The sequence below is a fragment of the Nelumbo nucifera genome, chromosome 1, assembly GCF_055504915.1.
Source record: "Nelumbo nucifera cultivar China Antique chromosome 1, China Antique-T2T, whole genome shotgun sequence".
Taxonomy (NCBI): domain Eukaryota; kingdom Viridiplantae; phylum Streptophyta; class Magnoliopsida; order Proteales; family Nelumbonaceae; genus Nelumbo; species Nelumbo nucifera.
The window spans coordinates 85,363,113-85,383,812 of NC_142649.1; the positions used below are offsets into that span (position 1 = coordinate 85,363,113).

General features: G+C 37.0%; 1 protein-coding gene across 1 annotated transcript; it reads left to right on the forward strand.

Moving 5' to 3' along the window:
* The first annotated feature begins 1,142 nt into the window (after positions 1-1,142).
* Positions 1,143-20,063, forward strand: LOC104599503 (Optic atrophy 3 protein (OPA3)). Its single transcript, XM_010262067.3, has 5 exons — positions 1,143-3,265; positions 3,315-10,212; positions 15,721-15,855; positions 16,980-17,066; positions 19,740-20,063. Exons 2-5 carry the CDS (start codon positions 10,084-10,086, stop codon positions 19,899-19,901), a joined length of 513 nt encoding a protein of 170 aa, XP_010260369.1. The 5' UTR covers positions 1,143-3,265; positions 3,315-10,083; the 3' UTR covers positions 19,902-20,063.
* Positions 20,064-20,700: the final 637 nt, after the last annotated feature.

Sequence of the window (20,700 nt, forward strand, 5' to 3'; positions counted from 1 at the left end):
CTCATAATTGGTCAATTACATTAAAAACACAGCTGCACGCATCTTGAAAAATAGTTTTTTTTCTCTTATTAAATCCAGTTTTCAACTTGTCCCACATTGGAAAATTATTAAAATTGTTTTAAGTTTTTAAAGAGGAGTTTATTTACACTCTTTAGAAATATAAGAGTAGAGTATGGAGGCTTGCTACTGCGCACGTGTGTGTGCGGCGCAATGAGGTGCACTTTGCTCGCAATCGTATGGCCCATGTAAGGCAACTTTGACTTTTGGTGCGAGGATAACCATTGATGATTTTAACGGTCACGATCCAATGGGGTGTGATCAAGAGGCACTATTCAAAGTTAACAGTTATTAACTACTAACTACCTTTTAACAGTCATAATGTTTGAAATTGTGACTGTTCAAAGAGCCTTTTCTAAACTAGCACCTTCCTCTTCTCCATAACTCTTCAAAAACTATTTAAGGAATGTTAATCAAGCAATTGAACATAGGGTTTTTGAAAATCACTCTTGTCTCTCTCAATTCGATCTACTACTATCTCACAGAAGGTTTCGTCGAAGATTCTTCAACTTTTCTAGTTGTAGATTCTCACCCAAGGCTCTGTTGTATCTTGAGAACGAATTTGCCTTTAACTCAACAATAAACTTAGTAAAACTGAGTGGGGGCAAATAACATTCTAAAGACAGTGTCTTCAAACACGCTTTAGAGTGTTTCTCCTCTAAGTTTTCATGACCCCAATTTCCAATAATTTTAGAATGTTATTCTACAATGGAGGCGGAAGTAAGCATGACTTCGATCAAGATGATGAACCAAGACCTTGTTCGACTTGATTAGTTCGGTTGAGCAAATTTTAGTCGATGTCAAGACAAAGATGATCTTATTCCTAACCACACTAAAATTGTACTATTTCTTGGATTCAAATCTACAACAACTTCTTGAACCCACTGACAATGACATTGAAAAGCTAAAAAAGGAAAGAGTAAAACGAGAAGATGATTCACTTTTGTGCTGAGGATATATACTGAATGCCTTATTAGACCGGCTCTACAACTTCTACAAGAATTTCTCATTTCTAAAAGAAATCTAGAACTTCTACAACCCACTGACAATGCCTTATCGCAGAATATTTTGGCTTTACCATGAACGACCATAAGCCCATACTGGAGAAAGTTCACGAACTATAAGTGATAGTCAATAGAATTCAATCCCTTGACATCATCCAAGTTGGAGCAATAATTGTCAAACTTCCACCCTCTTGGAAGGATTATAGGAACAAGCTTCTGCACAAGGCAGAATAACTTACCTTGGAGAAAATTCAGCAACACCTTCGTATTAAAGAAGAGTCTTGGATTAGAGACAGTAGAGATAAGACCCTAGATGGTATGTTGAAATCTAAGGTAAACTTTGTGGAAAATGGATCGAAGAAGACTAATCTTGTATTACAAGTAAAGAAGAAGGACGGAAATTTCAAGAGAGCAACAATAAGAAAGGATCCTACTATGTTTGTGGAAAGAAGGGGCACTATGATCGAGTCTGCCGACATCTGAAAGGTGGAACCAAGTTCGCAAATATGGTGAAAGACAATCTAGTGGCCATGATCACTGAAGTGAATATGGCATAATCATCTTCTGGATGGTGGTTTGATTCAGGGCCCATAGTCCATATCTGCAATGACAAGTCCTTATTCAAAACATATGAAGAAGTGACTGATGGCCATGAGATACAAATGGGAAACCAAACATGTGCCAAAGTTGTTGGAAGAGGTAACGTGGAATTGAACTTCACCTCCGGAAAAATACTAACTCTCCCGAATGTTCTCTAGGTTCTTGACATTAGAAAGAACTTTGTCTCAGTAAATATTGTTTGTAAGAGGAGATTCAAAGGTGTCTTTGAATCCGATAAACTAATCCTATCTAAGAATGAGATATTTGTTGAAAAGAGATATGATTGTAATGGTATGTTTAAATTAAGTACCAATGAAGGAAAATGTTCTACTTATATTGTTGATTTTTTTTTTCTTTATGGCATGATAGATAAGTAGACTTGAATTTTAGATCCATAAAGAACATGAATAAGCTTGGTTTAATTATTTATAGTAACGAGTTAAATGACAAATGTGAAATGTGTAAAATCTAAAATGGCCAAGAAACATTTCTTAAGTGTCGAGAGAAATTCTCAATTTCTAGAACTAATTCATTTTTACATTTGTGAACTTAATGATGTATCAACTAGAGGAAGAAATAAATATTTCATAACTTTTATTGATGTTTTTTGAAGATACACCTATGTTTACCTTATGAGAAGTAAGGGTGAAGCTTTTGACATGTTTAAATAATACAAAACTGAAGTTGAAAATCAATTGGAAAAGAAAATTAAAATACTCAGAAGTGATAGGGGTGTTGAATACTTTAAGAATGAGTTTAATTCATTTTCTGAAGAATTTGGAATAATACATCAATGCTCCACTCTCTATACCCTCAATAGAATGGCTTGGCCAAAAGGAAAAACAAAACTATTACAGAAATGATAAATTGTATGCTGATGAAAGCCAATGTACTCTTAAACCTGTGGGGGAAGCATTCCTAACAACCTACCATTTACATAACAAGATTGTTTCTAGAGTTAATAATAAGTGTCCATATGAATTATGGACATGAAGAAAGCCTAACTTAGCATACCTAAAAGCATGGGGGTGTTTAGTATATTATAGAGTTCCAGACCATAAAAAAACCAAGTTATGACTCAAAGCAGAAAGAAGTATGTTCGTTGGATATGCAGAACATAGTAAGGCCTATAGGCTTCTAAATTTGGAGTCCAACATAATAATTGAAATTAGAAATGCAGAATTCTTTGAAAATAAACTATGTTTTGAATCCACAGAAAATAACAGAGAATCAGTAAGAGAAATTTAGATCTCAATACCTATTGGTAACAATGAGACTGAAAGAAGAAATGACACAACTATAACACTTACAGTAGAACCCAGAAAATCAAAGACAAAGAACAGAAAAACACTTTGGTTATGATTTTATCTCTACTAAGTCAATTGTGTTCTTGGTTGAGGCTAATAGAGAAAATGTTTTAAATGAGACACCCATTGTATTAAACATTGAAAATAATCCAAAAACCTACAATGACGTCGTGACATCTAGAGATGTTACCTTTTGGAAAAAAAGTTATAAATGATGAAATGGATTCAATAATGTCAAATAACACATGAATACTAGTATGTTTTCCTTGGAAATTAAAATCAATCAAATGTAAATAGGTGCTTAGAAGAAAATACAACACTACTGAAATCAATCAAATGTAAATAGGTGCTTAGAAGAAAATACAACACTACTAAAATTGTACAAACTTTTAAGGCTAGATTAGTAGCCAAAGGATTTAGTCAAAAGGAATGGAATGACTACTTTGACACATGTGCCAGTGGCCAGAACAACTTCTATTAGAACACTTATAGCACTAGCATCCATTTACCACTTATCTGTTTATCAAACGGATGTTAAAACTGCTTTCTTAAATAGTGATTTAAATGAAGAAGTCTACATGGAACAACTAGAGGGATTTTTCCTTAGAAATGAGAAGAAAATAAACTAGTTAAATCACTGTATGGTTTAAAACAATCACCCAAACAATGGCATGAGAAATTTGATTCTTGCATTCTAGCTTTTGGTTTTAAGCATAATAGTGTTGATAGATGCATTTACTCAAAGTTTATTGAAAATTATGGTGTGATTGTATGTGTTTATGTTGATAACATGCTTATTGTGGGTATTAATATGATTGGCATAAACGAAACAAAAAAGGGCAAATTTCTTAAACTCCCCTTACTGGTTAGCTAATTGACTAACTATACCCCTACTGTTTAATTATTGTCTTACGCTACCCTTATTGTTCTGAATAATTACCATGATCTTTAAATCATAATGGAAGGGATGAAAATGTTCATTTTACCCTTAAGTAATTTTCTCTCTCTTGAAAACAAGGAGCTTTTGATGAGCGTGAACACCCAAAAACAGATCAAATGAAAGTTGTATTATGTTTCAATCTCAGGAATCTGATCTCGGATGTTACATGAGATTAATCTCTTTCTGTTTTTCCCATTTTTAGAGGCAAAGTTCCGATTTTTCAAACTTTTAAGTGGCTCGAGAATTAATCTTTGTCTTATCAAGCTTCAACCTGCGAAATTAGAACATATAAAATAAAAGGATGGTTCAGATTAAGTGAATGAATGTGAAAAGCTGCTAATTTGATAAATCTCCAATGGATTCCCAAGGAAATAAATCTCAACGAGAACTACGAAAAAGATTTGTAGATAAATACATATTCTTCATCTGATCTTGTTTATTTACTGTGAGAAGTTCGAATGCTCAAAGGAGCTTCAGAACCATTATAGATCCATGAGTGAGATGAAGATCTTTGAAGGCTAGGCTGAGAGATCAAAATCACGCAATAACATTATTTCGGAGAGCGAGAGTCGAAAGAAAGCAAAAATTCATGTAGACTATGGTTGCTAGCATTTTGAACCAGATCGTAGTGACGTAGCGTAGAAACCAAAAAGGGGTTTGATCTCAAAGAACAACTCAGGTCCAATACGATAACACGCTTTCTTTCATTAGGGTCCTCTACTTCCTTTAAATTTTATAGAAGATACGCTAGCTTTCTGTTCTACCAATCGACATTAAAGTAATGGAGACAAGCTCAAATTTTGGAATTTGAGCATATGGAGGGCTTTTCTCGCTGGTTTTATATGAGCAATGGGCAAGTGGCAAGTAATGCCGGAATTTTGCCCATTCTCACATGGGATGGAATTCATGGAAAAAATCAAAGGTAATAAGAATTAATTTAAGGGCCCTACTGTCGGAATGGTGGTAGGTGGCTGATGGTGAGGGCAAGTAGGGTTTGTAGGAGCAAAGGTTGCAAAAAATGGGCGATAGAAAGAGCCCAAAGAGATGTTGGTCGGGGGCAGGGAAAATACCAAAAAATGACCAAACAACATTTATCTCTTTATCTCTGTTCTTCGGCTTTGACACAGGGTGACCAGGGAAAATGTGGGTTCTTAGACATATGAAGCTCAAAGAATGAAATTCTCGTTAATGGGGTTCGTGGGTGTTGGGTATTCAAGCCAACAATGGTTGTCGTCGAACAGCCGGAGGCAATAACGGAAACCAACATCATTACCCCTTCGTTCTTCGAGGACGAACCCAGCAAGATCACCGCCATTACCAAATCCAGCAACAATAGGATGAGTTTGCTCTCTTCTATGATGGAAAACAATGGAGAGGGATTCTAAGCAACAACAAGAATGTTGCAGCTTCTCCTGTCCCTGTCAAGGAAATTGAAATCCTCATTTCTCACCGTCGGATTGTTCCTAAACGTCGCACAAACACATCCTCCCTAGCGGGCGGACAAGGACGAGGAAGAAGAAAGACCTGACGGAGTTGGGATCGGAATCAGTGCAAGCGAGGTAAGCTTCTCCTCCCCAAAACGAACGTCTTGGATTAATGGGTTAGTTGTCTGAGTCGGTGGAGACCCATAGAAAAACGGGAGCGATGAGGCCGCCTGAGCTGCATATTTATATTTTATCTTTTGCTAGGTGCTCTGTGATTGAGTCGATGAGTTGTTGTAGGGCTTGAATACCCTAGTTGGATTTTCTGAGGTCTGATCAAGTCGTTGATGGCATGATTCAGGAGGTCGAGTCTGTGAGATTTGGAGCAAATGACGTGGAAGAAGGAGAGAGAGAGAGAGGAGGTGGAGGGGGCTATCACTGCCGGTTAAGGACCGAGCTAGCTCGGTTTGCCACTGGTGAAAGGAAGAAGAGGATAAGGGTAAAATTGGGTTTAAAATATATATATCACGTGTGTATAAGTTTTGACGGAATATTAACGAACCTTAACAGTAAGGATGGAGCTAATCAATTATCAAAAGCAATAGTGGTACCGTTAGACAATAGTTAAACAGTAAGGGTATACTTAGTCAATTTCGCAAATAGTAGGGGTAGTTTAAGAAATTTACCCAACAAAAAACTACTTATCCTCTATCTTCAAGATAAAAGATTTAAGAGTAGATACCATCTTGGAAATAAAAGTTAGAAAGCATAGTAGGGGTTATGTATTAAGCCAATCACATTATATTGAGAGAATACTTGAGAAATTTAAGCATTTAGGGTTTAAAGAATATAGCACACCATATGACTCTAGCATAAAACTAGTAGAAAATTCTGGTAGAGCAATTGCACAACTTGAGTATGGTAGTGCAGTAGGAAGTCTGATGTATGCTATGCTTTGTGCTACACCTAATATTGCATTTGCAATAAGTAAACTTATTCGGTTTACAAATAATCCCGGTGCAGAGCATTGAAAGGTAATTGGAAGAGTTCTTGGGTACTTCAAAAGGACCTTGGAATTTGGTCTATTCTACTGCAATTATCTAGTTGTACAAGAAGGGTACGTTGATTTGAGTTGGATTACTGGTAATGGAGATAACGAGTCCACCTCTGGATGGATTTTCATCATTGGTGGGGATGCAATCTTTTGGGCATCCAAGAGACAAACTTGTATCTCACTCGACCATGGAATCCGAATTCATAGCATTGACAACTGTTGAAAAAGAGGCTGAATGGATTAAGAATTTATTATTGGATATAAAACGTTGGCCTAGTCCTATGCCTCAAATTTCCATTTGTTGTGATACTAAAGCAACTCTATCGAGAACCTAAAGTAGTACTTAAATGGTAAGTCTCAAACATATAAGTATGAGACATGAATTTGTTAAGCAACTGATTTAAGATGGAGTAATCACTACAACTTATGTAAAGTCAAGTAAAAGTTTGGTTGATCCTCTTACCAAAGGTTTGCCCAAAGAATTGGTAAGAATGACAAATAAAGAAATGGGATTAAAACCCTTACTTAGCCACTAGTAATAGTTACCCGACCTGAATTGAAAACATCAGTATTAGGTTTAATGGGTAACAACAAGTTACTGCGATGTAATTGTTAGCACTAACATTGAGAAACTTCCTATTGCAACATAAATAATGTTGTCTGTTACGATAAGAGATTGAGTTAAACTTTTAATGAAGTTCTGAAATGTGTCAAATAATGAAACAATTGGTGGAACTTCACCTATGTAAACATAGAAGTAGTGTCTTTTCTCATGAGAGTTTGAGTTTTCTCCCAAGATTATTCATGAAATTAGGAAAGAAACACATGGCCATAACAGTGTTGAGCAAAATTTGAAATTATTGCAGAAACATGACATTTTATGCATATGAGTATCTCCGGTTTGTCTTAAGAGTAATTGGTTTAAGGTCTTACTACCAATAACTTTGACAAGACTCTAAGATATTTGTACTAATAGATGATTTAAGTTATAAAACACCTTTTATATGCATAACTATGTCATAACAGTTTTGATTAGCGAGACCTTAGATTAAAATCAGTTTTCAACTTGTCCCACATTGTACATATGACTTGAAAAATAGTTTTTTTTCTTACTAAAACTAGTTTTCAACTTGTCCCATATTGAAAAATTATTAAACTTGTTTTAAGTTTTTAAAGATGAACTTATTTACACTCCTTAGAAATATAAGAGTAGAATATAGAGGCTTGCTACTGCACAATGTGCACATGTGTGTGTATGTGTGTGTGCGGCACAATGAGGCACTTTAGATGTGCACTTTGCTCACACCCGTGTGGTTCGTGTAAGGCGACTTTGACTTTTGGTGCGAGGCTAACAGTTGATGATTTCAATAGTCATGGTCCGATCGAGTGTGATCAATAGACACTAATCAAATTTAACGGTCATTAACTGTTAACTACCTCTTAATAGTCACAATGTTTGAAATTGTGATTGTTCAAAGAGTCTTTTCTGAACCAGCACCTTCCTCTTCTTCATAACTCTTCATAAACTATTTAAGGAATGTGAATCAAGCAATTGAACACAGGGTTTTCAAAAATCACTCTTGGTTATCTCAGTTCGATATGCTACTGTCTCACAGAAGATTTCTTCGAAGATTCTTCAACTTTGCTGGTTGTAGATTCTCGCCCAAGGCTCTATTATACCCTAGGAACGAATTTGCTTGTAACCCAACAACAAACTCAATAAAACTAAATGGGGGCAAATAACATTCTAAAGACAATATCTTCAAACACACTTTAGAGTGCTTATCCTCTAAGTTTTCGTGACCCCAATTCCCAACACCCCTTATCTAAACCAATTCAGAGAATTGGCCTTGGTTGTCATTGGTAGAACCAACCTTGGTTGACCTTGGTGGACTTGGCATTGGAACCAAACTTGACTTGAAATAAATTACAAAATACTTTGAAGACATGTATTTGAACCTAAGCACTCATAGCTATAAAGACCATGGTCTCACTTGACCATTGAGCCACTTAAGTGATTTGATCATTTTTCTTCAATTTAATATTTGAGTATGTATAATAAATAACATGAAAGATAATATTTATAAATTTTCAATTTTAATGATAAGTTTTAAACCATATGTTAATATGTTATGATAATTTACAAATTAAATTACTCAAAATAATCAGCAAAGATAATATATTCGATTCTATCTTGGAACTAAACCAAAATGACCTCCTCACCCCTACGGATTAGTAAGGCCTCCTAATGGTTGTATTGGAGACTTGGCATCAAATCCAACCGACACCAAGGTTGGGGGCTTTATGGGTTTGGAGTAGGGATATTGATGGGTTGGGTTAAATGGTAAATCCACCTTGACCCGACCCTTGGGTTAGGGTTTTGATTATTTGACCCGAGTTGGGTTCGGGTTTTGGCTGACCCGTTCCGTTGGGTCATGGTACCCTACATCTATACCAAGTATTCTTGCAATTTTTGTGATTCCTAACTTTATAGGCTTTAAAGTTTATAATTTATTTACATGTTGATTTTGATTTTCTTCTTTTTTAAATGGAAAAAGTAACACCTTAGGATCTATAAAATAATTTCCTAATTTAAATTAATGTATTTTAGGTTTTCAAAATGTGTTTAAAAACATATTTGAAGTTATACGGGGTGAGTCGGGTTGGAATCAGGGTAAACCCTATAGGATTGGATCAGGTTCGGGAATTATGTATTTTTAGCCGGGTTAGGTTGGGTCAGGGTTGAGGCAGACCCGTACCAAACCCGACCCGTTGACATCCATAGTTTGGAGGATGGGTTATCCCATGTTGTCCAGCCCCATGGAGCTTAGAATCTTCAGCCGGCACTCCCAATTCCCAAACGGGCCCTGTATGATCACGTGATACAGCGAAGGCGGGTGGCAGACTCTGAAGTCGACCTCCCATTTTATCGCATCCGAAAGCATTTATATTCTTATTCTTTTTATCTCTTATGCTGTCATGGGTTGCACACCATGCTGTTCAGGGTTATACGGGCGGAATTTCCTTATGCTGTCATGGGTTGCACATCATGCTGTTCAGGGTTATACAGGTGGAATTTCCGTAACGATAAAAGTAAAAGGTGCAAAAAAGGACAAAAGAAGGGGAGGAAAGGTTCAAAGTATCGATTCGTATCTATCGGTACTTAGAAACGGCCGAAATTTTATATTATTTTTAGTTTTTTTACATTTTAATTTTTTGAAAAACTTTTAACATGTTTTTTATTATTAAAAAAATTGGGATCCGAAACACCTGGAAACAAGCGTTTCGGACCGTATCTTTTTCAAAAGATACGATACAATACGCCCCACTTTGAACCGTAGAAGCTGAGTGGACTGACCATGGATACACAGTGAAAGAGCAGTGGAGGAAGGAGGAGATGCTCCCACTAACTAACGCCGTAACGCGAACCTTCTTCCCGTTTCCTATTTATATATTCTTCTTATTACTTTCACATGGTCAAAGGCAAAGCAACTTGCCCAGAAGCAGCTTTCCAAGCAGTCGTAATGCGTTCTTCCTTTCTGCTCACGCGCCTGCCTTTCTCGTCAAGCAACTCGTCTCCAAAACCCCAAGTCCGCCTACAACCGTATCTCCTTTCGTACCATCCATTTAACCTGTCTTCAGACATTCTTCTATATACCAATTCGAAGCTCGACGCATTACAATATATAATACAGGAGATATGATCCTCCCTGCTGTGAAGCTTGGAACGCTAGTCTTGAAGACTGTCTGTAAACCCATAGCGACTAGGCTCAAGAAAGAGGCCGGCTTACACCCCAGGTTCCGCCAGTTGATCATCAACTTTGCTCAGGTTCGCTTTGATTTCTTCACCCCCACCCCCCTTTTCTGTTTGCTTCTTTCACATTTGTGGTTGAGATCTGTTTTAAGTTTTAACCTATTTAATATTTGTACGTCGTTTCTTGTTAATTCTTGACTGGTATTTTGTTTGACTTTTATGATTGTGGGTATTAGCTTCTGGAGGGATTCTGTTGGGTGATTTAGTCCATTTTACTTGCCCATTTTTGTTTTTCCCTTTTCCTTGTTGAGCTGTTATTGATATGGATGCGGCATCTTCTGAATTGATTGGAGCAGTAGCTCTTTAACTCTAAAATACTAAGTTTGAATGTTTTTCTTCAGGAAAGTTATGGAACTCTGGAATATGGAGAGATTAAAGATCAGGAATCTCATTTATTTATTTCGTTCTATTTATATGCAATTTTCTTCAACCTGTTTCTAATGTTTATGTGAAAAAAATGGTTTCTATGGCTTTCTATTTCATTGATTTGTAATTTGCATGGGCTTATTATGTAACCTAAGAATTTATTGGATATCATGTTGAGACAAGATTCTTCAGAAAAAGATGAAAGGTGTCTAGAAGAACAGAAATTTATTAAGGACTAAGGCTGAGTTGAGTTGAGTTATAACAATAAAGAGCGTGATGTTCTTGTAGTACCAGTTGCTGAGAGCGGATGAAATGTTGTGCCATCTTATAAAAACATGCTCCACATGTGCACGCTTTTAAATATTGAGAGCTGCTTGTGAGACTTAAGCCGTAGGCAGTTGGGCCTTGGAGGTCTTGGTACCTTGCTTCATGCCTCCATGTTTATAAACATTGAGAGATGCTACAGTAATATAAAAAGAAAAAAAAAATTACATGTGTGGTATATCAAATCATGGGTATGCTCATGGTTGTCAAGGCAGCAAGGCAAAGTTAGGTGACAGGAGAGCACCTAGATGCCTAGGTGATGGATTAAAAAACACTAAATACTAGGCAAGGTTAAAAGTATCGATACACCCGATATGCATGAACAGGCATATCGGGTGCTTCAATACATAAAAAAACACCTTTTCTTTAGTTTTTTTTTTTTTTTTTTCAAAATTGGTCAGGGGGTCAGTCTTAAGCCTGCCTACACCCTGAAAATGCCCAAATTTCCCAAACCCCCTTTATTTCCTGTATTGGAGCCCCAATAATCTTCATTATTATAAACTTCATATCAAAACATAGAAAATCAACATATTCACAAGAAGGAGAAGAAACAGAACCCCCTTTTTGCCCTAGAAAAAAGGGGGAAGGTTGTGGAAAACTTAGAAAATGAAAAGAATATTATCCTAGAAAAAGGAAAGGAAAAAACTCGGAAAATGAAAAGCAAAAGGCATACCTTGGTCTCTAGTTGGTCATGTGTGTTGACCAGATAAAATCTTCAAGTTCTTCCTTGCTTATTGGTTCAGGTTTTCAAGTATTCAAGAGTTCAATACAATGTCCTTTGACTTCTGTGCTGATCAAACCAAAGCTAGTATATGAACTATGCAAATATTAAAACCCACAAAAACTGAGTGGAGTTGTTTTACACTGCCAGTCTGAAAGCCTGGATAAAGGAAGGTTGCATCAGGTTGGCAGCCAGCACTAAAAACAGAAGAAGAGCGGAAATCTAAAATCATTGACGGAAAGGTAAATGCCACATTCATTTCCCTTATTCAGAAGAAGAGCAGGGCAGTGGATATAAAAGATTTCAGGCCGATAAGCCTAATAAATAGTCCATATAAACTACTGGCAAAGGTGCTGGCAAGCAGACTAAAAAAGGTGGTTCAGGAGGTGGTAGGGGAATCTCAGATAGCATTTGTAGAAGGGAGGCGAATTCTGGATGGAGTACTAGTGGCAAGTGAATGTATTGACTCAAGATTAAAAGTGGCAGGCCGGGATTAGTGTGCAAGTTAGATATAGAGAAGGCCTACGACCACGTGGAGTGGGGATTTTTGGAAGAGATGCAAAGATGGATGGGCTTCGGGGAGAGATGGAGGGGATGGATGTATGGATGCATGTCATCAGCTTCCTTTTCAATATTGATTAATGGAGTGTCAACTGAATTCTTCCAAGCTTCCGGAGGGTTGAGGCAAGGGGATCCAATCTCCCCCTTGCTGTTTGTAATAGTAGTGGAAGCATTAAACCTCTTGATGAAGGGAGTCTAAAGGGGTTGGATAGAAGGTTTTAAACTAGGAGCAGAAGGCCCATGTATCTCTCACCTTCAATATGCGGACGACACATTAATATTTTTAGATTCTTCAGCAATCCAAATCTTGAACCTAAGAGCCATCCTTGCCAAATTTGAGATGTTGACTGGGTTGAAAGTGAACCTAGAAAAAAGCTCTTTGATAGGGGTGGGAGATATAAATAGGGAGGAGATGGAGCAACCTGCAGTGGTATTAGGCTTCCAGTGGGGTCTAGTACAACAGAGGGTAATATATGGAAGCCCCTTATAGAGAGAGTTGAGAGGAGATTAGACAGATGGAAAGCTAAATATCTCTCCTTGGGAGGTAAAATTACACTTATAAGAAGTATTCTCTCTTGTCTACCAACATACTATCTCTCATTGCTGAAGGTTCCTAAGGACGTGGCTGTGAAAATTGAGAAGATTCAGAGGAATTTTCTTTGGGAAGGGTTGGGGGGGTCCAAAAAGTTCCACCTGGTCAAGTGGGAAACGGTGTGCAGATTAAAGGAGCGGGGGGGGGGGGGGTAGGACTGAGAAGGATAAAACCTTTTAACAAGGCACTATTAGGTAAATGGTTGTGGAGGGAGAGGAAAATGGTTGATCAAAAAAAGATTTGGACATGAAAGGGAGAGGGAAGCCTTATGGAGGAGGGTGATAGTTGGTAAATATGGAGTAGCAAGGTTTGGGTGGGAACCAAGACAAGTAAGGAGCTCTTATGGTGTAAGCATCTGGAAAGGGATTATGAGATTTAATCAGGAGTTCAGGGGTCAGGTCAGTTTCAATGTGGGGGATGGGTCAAGGGTGAGGTTTTGGGAAGATGAATGGCTTGGGATAGGGAAACTCTGTGAGGTCTATCCAAGGTTATACAGGCTGTCTGAGCAGCAAATCACAATCAATCAGTGCTATGATTGGAGAGGGGAGCAGCTGATTTGGTCTCCAAAGTTTAGGAGGCCTTTACTTGATCAAGAAGTTGAAGAATGTATTCTGCTGCTGGAGAAATTAGAAGGCACAAGTATCTCTAGGAGCACAGGAGATGGTCTTTGGTGGAAAGAGTGCAAAGAAGGAAGATTCTCAGTGAAGTCGTTCTACAAGGCAATAACAAGAGAAAGTGCGGAGACAGGACAGATAAAAGGTGTATGGGGTAATCCAGTACCCCCTAGGATTAATGCATTTGCTTGGTTGGTAGCACATGACAGCATTCTTATTACAGATCACTTGAAGAACAGAGGGTTTCACATGGCAAGCTTCTGTTACTTATGCAACTTGGAGGAGGAAACAGTTCTGCACCTGTTCTTTTCTTTTAGTGCAGAAAATTTCATTTGGAAGTTTTTCTCTTTTCTGTTTGGGGTCAATGCCTTTCAACCTCTATCCCCAGCAGAAATCCTCTCCAAATGGCCAAAATTCAGAGGAAGCAAGAAATCTAGAATCATGTGGAGCTGCCTTCCATTTGCAGTTTGCTGGGCTATATGGAATGAGAGGAACAGAAGGATCTTCAAAGATAAGGCAAAGTCCATTGATCACTTGGTAGCTGTAGTGAGCAATCTGATTTCAGATTGGGTGCTACAGCTCCCAGAGTTCAACACAGTGAACAAAGCAGATTTGTTAGAAAACTTTTGGAGCACCTTTGCTCGGTTTGTCAACTTGACAACCAAAAATTCTTGTACTGTACCTCTTTTTCAATTTAATGAAAAATTTCTATTGATATTTCAAAAAAAAAAAGCACTAAAAACAGGTGTGTTAGGTTGGGCAGTCATGAAACATGGCCAGAAATGAGTGTGACAGAAATGCGAATGCTAAGATGGATGAGCAGGAAAGCTAGAAAGGAAGGGATCAGGAATGAAGTTATCCGTAGGAACCTAGGAATAGCCCCAAATCCAATAGGTGATAAAATGAATGAAAGTAGACTAAGATGGTTTGGTCATGTGCATAAAAGACTATCAACAACACCAATTAGAAGAAGTAATTCGTTACAAGTTGAAGGGGATAGAAGGGCTAGGGGTAGACCAGAAATGACATGAGTAGTAGTAAGAAATGATTTAAGCACTAATAGTTTAACGGTGGATATGACTTTAAATAGAACAGATTGGCAAAACAGGATTCATGTAGCTGACCTCATATAGTTGGGTAAGGCATGGATGATGATGATGATGAACATTGTCTGTTGTAATATTATAATTTCAAAATAAAAAATATGAAAAATATTGTAAGTCACCTTGTACAAAAACAATTAGGAGCTTGGGCGAGGTGACCCCTCCTAGGCACTTAGACTAGGCATCTCCCAAGCACCTGCTTAGTAATTTCCTTGACAGCTATGGTTATGCCAAACTAAATATTCCTTGTTTTTGTAGTGGTTTACTGGTTTTAAGTGGTCTCCATGATATCTTCAACTAAGTTTTCATTGTCTTACATGATTGATGATTATATTCACTTAGGCTGCTGTGTTTGGAAACGATGCAAATGGAGTGTAAATCCCGGTTCAGGGTAAATTTGCACTCTGGTTCACTTTTGCCTGTGTTTGGCAACATTACATTTATGCATTGACAAATGACAGACCAATGCATATTTACATTGATAATAAGATGTAAAAGTACATCAATAAAAAAGAAGTAAATTTGCATTCACTATATATATATATATATATATATATATGCTTTATTGAAATTCATGTTTGCATCCATTACAGCTAAAAGTCTGTTTTGGTAAGAAGGTAAATTTGTCAGTGCAAAACTAACCCAATTTTGCAATTTATATGAACCGTTTTACACTCTACATATTTGCATCGTTTCCAAATGCAGCCTTAGGAAGCTGTTTCCGTTTGCATCTTAACATCCATTCATATCAAAGAATGTCAAGATTGTGCTTCCTCAATTTGAAAACATTTCTTTTATCTAACCAAGAAACATGAACAATCCACATCAGATACAGATCTCTTTGATAGACATGTCAGCAAACTTCAATTTTGTATACTTGTAGAATTGAAATGATCCTATTCCTACCTTGTAATTTTTCTTGAATGAAGTAAAGATCCTCATTTTTAGGCCATATAACCAAAGTTATTTGAGCAGAACCTTTTAATGTGTAGATTAGATTTGGTAATAGGTGATGATGCTTATGTTTACATCTGTATTTTGTTTCTTCCTTTTTTTAGTGGTCACATGGTTAGTGATTGTTTTGTCTTCTCTATTTATCTATAGTTGCACACACTCTGTTACTTGCATCCTTTGTTAAAACATGTTATCTCAAGTGTTACCTTTGGATACCAATGGTTGTCTTGCAAATTGATCTTTGAGATTTGTAATATATGCCTTTCTTAATGCTTCTGCTATTATTAGGCAAACCATCGGTTTACAACAACCCTGCAGAGACGCATTTATGGTCATGCAACTGATGTTGATATCCGCCCTCTAAACGAAGAAAAAGCTGTTCAAGCTTCTGCTGATCTTCTTGGAGAGCTCTTTGTGTTCACGGTATACTTCATGCCCGAGTACACTACTATTTATTTTGGTATTTATGGAAAAATATTCAACGTTAATGTAATATGATACATGAAACCACAAATATGTAGTGAACTGCAGACTTATATTTTTTGCTTGATACATAGCAGTCATTGCTTGGTGCCATGGTATAATCTTGTGCTGACAAGTATGATAATGTGAGTTTGAGGCTGAGAGTGGCTAACTGGCTACTTTGTGCAAAAAAATGCCAAAGGTTAGGTCCATATCCTGTTTACTCCTCCCAAGGCCATGGATAGCTAAGACCAACATCAGGTAATGACATTATTTTTTAATACTAGGGATGCAACTTGGATTAGCCCAACCTGAGCCCGGACAGAACCAATCCAAAATTTTTCTTTTTTTTTTGATAAATACAATCCTAAATTTTTCATGTGCTGGTCTTGGTTTTCCACTCCTTGTGCTGGGCCTGGGCCTAGAACCTTTGGCCTGAGCTCAGCTGGATCTCAGCCAAACCCAACTTAGACTGACCTAGTCCAAGTATGTTAAAGATTAGCACAGGTTGGATTTGTGTTGGACAGATTGGGCTTGACCTCAGGCTTGGGCCTCTAGGCCCAACCTTAACCTGGTCCAGCCCTCCCAAGTTGCATCCCTATTTCATACATGTTATCATGTACATACATGTATTTTTGTGCTTATAGAACATAAATGGTTCTATTCGTGGTGAGTTAGACTTTGGCTGTGCAGTGTATTTGTTGGCAGGTATATGTTCTATTTTATGTTGTGAAGATGTATTTATCAAATACATAAAAAAAAAAAACTGAATGCCAGCATTGGATGCAGCTGTTTCCCATTTTTCTCGTCCATGGGCCAACTCACTTGAAGGATCATAATCACCTTACTCTGAGTCCACCATGTAATGATTGAATTTGATCTGTTTTATGATCTAACTCTAGTGATTTATTATGTTTGTGCTGGATATCAGATAGCCAGAGACTCTAGCACAGACTTAAATAGCATTGCATACAGTTCAATCCTTCTCAACCTAGGAGATACCTTTCTTCTTCATGCTTCTTAAAACTGGTTTATAATTGTATAATAGATTAATGTTCCACTACTAAATGCCTTCATTTATTTAGGTTGCTGGGGCTGCCCTAATCTTTGAGGTGCAAAGAAGTTCTAGATCTGAAGCTAGGAAGGAGGAATTACGCAGGCAAGAACTAGAGGTAACAATTAATATATCAAAATATGCCTTTGCTGTAGGATACTAAATTCTTGAACATATTCTTTTTCTCTTTAATGCGTATCTCTATTCCATGGAAAGAGTTTTGACAACCTTCATAAAACATTTAAGGCAAAGGAAGTCTCAAATTTAATTGTTGTAAAGATTTTTGCCTATACTTACTGGGTGGTTACCCTGAATTGGATTTCAGGGATCTTGGGCAGTTTTCTTACAAAAACTGATAGTATGGAGATTGTCTTCACATAATATTATGCATTTCTAACTGAGACATCATCATCTCTTTTTTCTGTGAATCACTTATTTTGGTTCCATTTCTTCTTTCTTGAACAGTAGCCTTTTATTTAAAAATTTATTTTTCCTTAAATCATTTTTTCAGGTATAATCAAATACCAGTTCCAAAATTTTATCAGCTTTGATAAATGTCACTCTATTGATTCTTGTAGATGTCTTTCTTCTTGTCTATGAACTAAACCATTTTCTGTTTCCTCTCAACTATAGCCTTTTGAATATATTCTGATTCTTTGATGCCAAACAATTTCTCAAGATCTTGCTTTTCTAAACTCATCTGATGTGGAGGTGAAATAACTAATTTTTGAAATCTTAGCCTAGTTAATTGTTTGAGCCTGCAAAATGATATTTTGGTTTCATTAGCTATCCAGCATTTATCAAAAAGCACCAACTGATTGAACTTCAACCTAGTGCAAAAATGAAAAGCTGCTGAAGACTACTTTCCACAGTTTCTTTGATCTTTTCTTTTTGATAAACTAAAATCATGCACAAAGACTTAAATTTTGGCATTATTTTAAAGAGTATTTGACCTATTATGCAATGAGTCTGAGTAAGATGCAATCTGAGACTTAAAGTCAAAACATGGAAAATATACAAACCTTCCAAGCTAATTTCTATTTTGGGGTTATTTACTAGAATCTCATAGTTTTAGGATTTATTTTCATAAGAATTATTTTAATCAATGTTTTAAAAGGTGTGGAGACACACACACACACACATGGAGGTACACCTCTAGGCAAGGCACCCCCAAAACGCCCTGAGGCACATGCCAGAGGTGTACACGCTGGGGGGGGGGGGGGGGTCATTCTTCCTAATACAAAACATCTATCTTAAAAAAAAGAACCAAGAAAAACAGGATGAGATCCTCCTCCCCCTCCTCTTAAGGAGGCTTATGAGGCTTATGTCTTCCTTGTGCTCGGGAGGCTTACACCTCTTGCATTCTGAACTACACCTCATGCCCCCAGGTAGTAGGACGCCTCATGTAATGTCTCCGTACTATAAAACTTTGATTTCTTTCTTTCCTTTTTTTATTTATTAAAACATTGATTTTGAAATTCTATTGTTAGAAAGTTCCTTCAAGAGTTTATCATGTTGTAGAGTCTTCTCATATATCATTATGGTGTTAAGACTATTTACAAGTCTTTAGATTGGTATGGATAAGGTTGATAAAAGTCTAACAAGTGGAGTTTATCTTGGTTGTCTTGTGTTAAAATTGAAGAAATGCAAGGTGTTAATCTTTTTCTTTTCTTTTTTTATTTCTTAACTCTTAAGTGGTTCTCCTCAATTCAGTTTAATCATTAATTTGGTTTCAAGAAACTATCTGGTGTAAAAAAAAGGTGATTACCACATGTCTGGTGTCAATTTCACTAAATTCTATCCCTTTTTTATCATATTTCTTTTCTGCAGTGTCTTAATGTATGAGAAATATGAGTAAAATAGCTACTGACAAAAATAACAAATCTAAGGCCTAATTTCTATAGATATTTCTTTAGAGTTCACATCTGGACCCTCAGGGTCCGTTTGGTTCGTAGTTGGAATCGGAATCGAAATCAAAATCCTCCAGAATCGGAATCAGAATGGTCCATTCCCATAGTCTGTTTGGTTCAGACAGGAATGGGAATGGGAATTAAAATCAGCAGGAATGGGATTTCATTCCCAAGGGAGGGGCAGGGAATGGCCATTCCCTCAAATGGGAGAATGCCATTCCAGCAGGAATGGGAATGGGATTCCGATTCCATCCAACCAAACAGTTGGAATCGGAATAGCCCGTTCCGATTCCGATTCCAGACCCCTATTCCAGCAAACCAAACGGACCCTGAATCTTTAGCTATATTGCATTCTTTTCTTGGTTAAGATTTCCCAGTTCATTGAATTGGTATTATGCAGTTGCATGTCTAATTTACATGTATAAATATTATCTTAAATAAACAAAATGTATCATCACAACTTTTTTTTGGGTAAACAAAACTTCCATATCATTCATAAAAGGGCATTACAAAGTGCATAAGCCTTGGCTAAGGCTAAAAATAAAAGGAAAGGAAAAAAACATTCCCTAGCCAAGATGGTGGACTTCCAGTATTATTCCATATTGCCTTAGCTCGAGCTTTTAATGCAAGCTCATGCACTTACAGTATATTTTCTATTACATAGTTTATATTACAAAACTCAAAATAATGGTTACCCCTTTAGTGAAGGTTTTAAGAAATAATGTTTATACATGGGCTTGGAATCTCTTTTTCTTCTTTATATCTTTTTAGACTCTAGTGATCGTATTAATTAAATAATCGTTACCCCTTTTGTGAGGAAGAAAAATCCTCCTTGTAATATGTTACCATTTATCAGTGACCATTTTTTTTTCACTTTTCAGGCAATGAAGCAAAGAGATGAAGAGTTGGCCAAGGAAATAGAGCATCTTAAGCACACACTTGAAGAGATTGAACAGCTTGCCAAGGGAAGAGGTCTCTCTGGTATTCTAAATTTCAGACATTTTCATGCTGCTGAAGATGGAAAATCTGCAAAATCCACATAACATGATAACACTTGTGATATTTGTTCTAAGAAGGAAAGCTTTCAATTCTTTTTTTCGCCTTGAGTTGACCTCGGCTGTTTGGATTTTTTTTTTCCCTCTTGTCAACCTCATTTGTAAAGGGTACATACTAAATTCGAGCTAATAAAAATTGCTTTTCCTTCTTTTCTTGATCTCTCATAATTTAGGGAGAACTTAACTTCAAAGTATCTGTGGAAATGGGTTTGGAATTGGAATTGTTTTTTCAGATGCAGGTTGAGTTGCTTTCCTTATAGCATGAATAACAAACGGTATCTGCTGCTTGCACGGCTCTGTACTGCAGAGTAGTTAACCAACTGTGATCGAACATGTCAGTGTTCCGTACACATGGAGCCCACATGCCAGCGTAAGGAACACTTGCATGTTCACTTGTGATTGCTTGCATAGCATGCGATACACAGTGGTGCGAGCAGCAGAAGATCAAAGCTCGGGACAAACTTGGATTAGGTGAACATTATGGCTGTTCAACGGGCTGTGGAACCTAGCAAGGTGCCAGTCAGCTGATTGGTAAGGTCTCTGATGGTCATGGTGGAGACTTAGGCTGCGTTTGGAAACAATGCAAATGGAGTGTAAATCCCAGTTCAGGGTAAATTTGTACTTTGGTTCATTTTTGCTTTGGTAACATTACATTTATGCATTGACAAATAACAGACTAATGCATATTTACATTGATAATAAGATGTAAAAGTGCATTAATAAAAAAGAAGTAAATTTGCATTCAAGTGGGTTTTGATAAAAAAAAAGCATATGCTTTATTAAAATT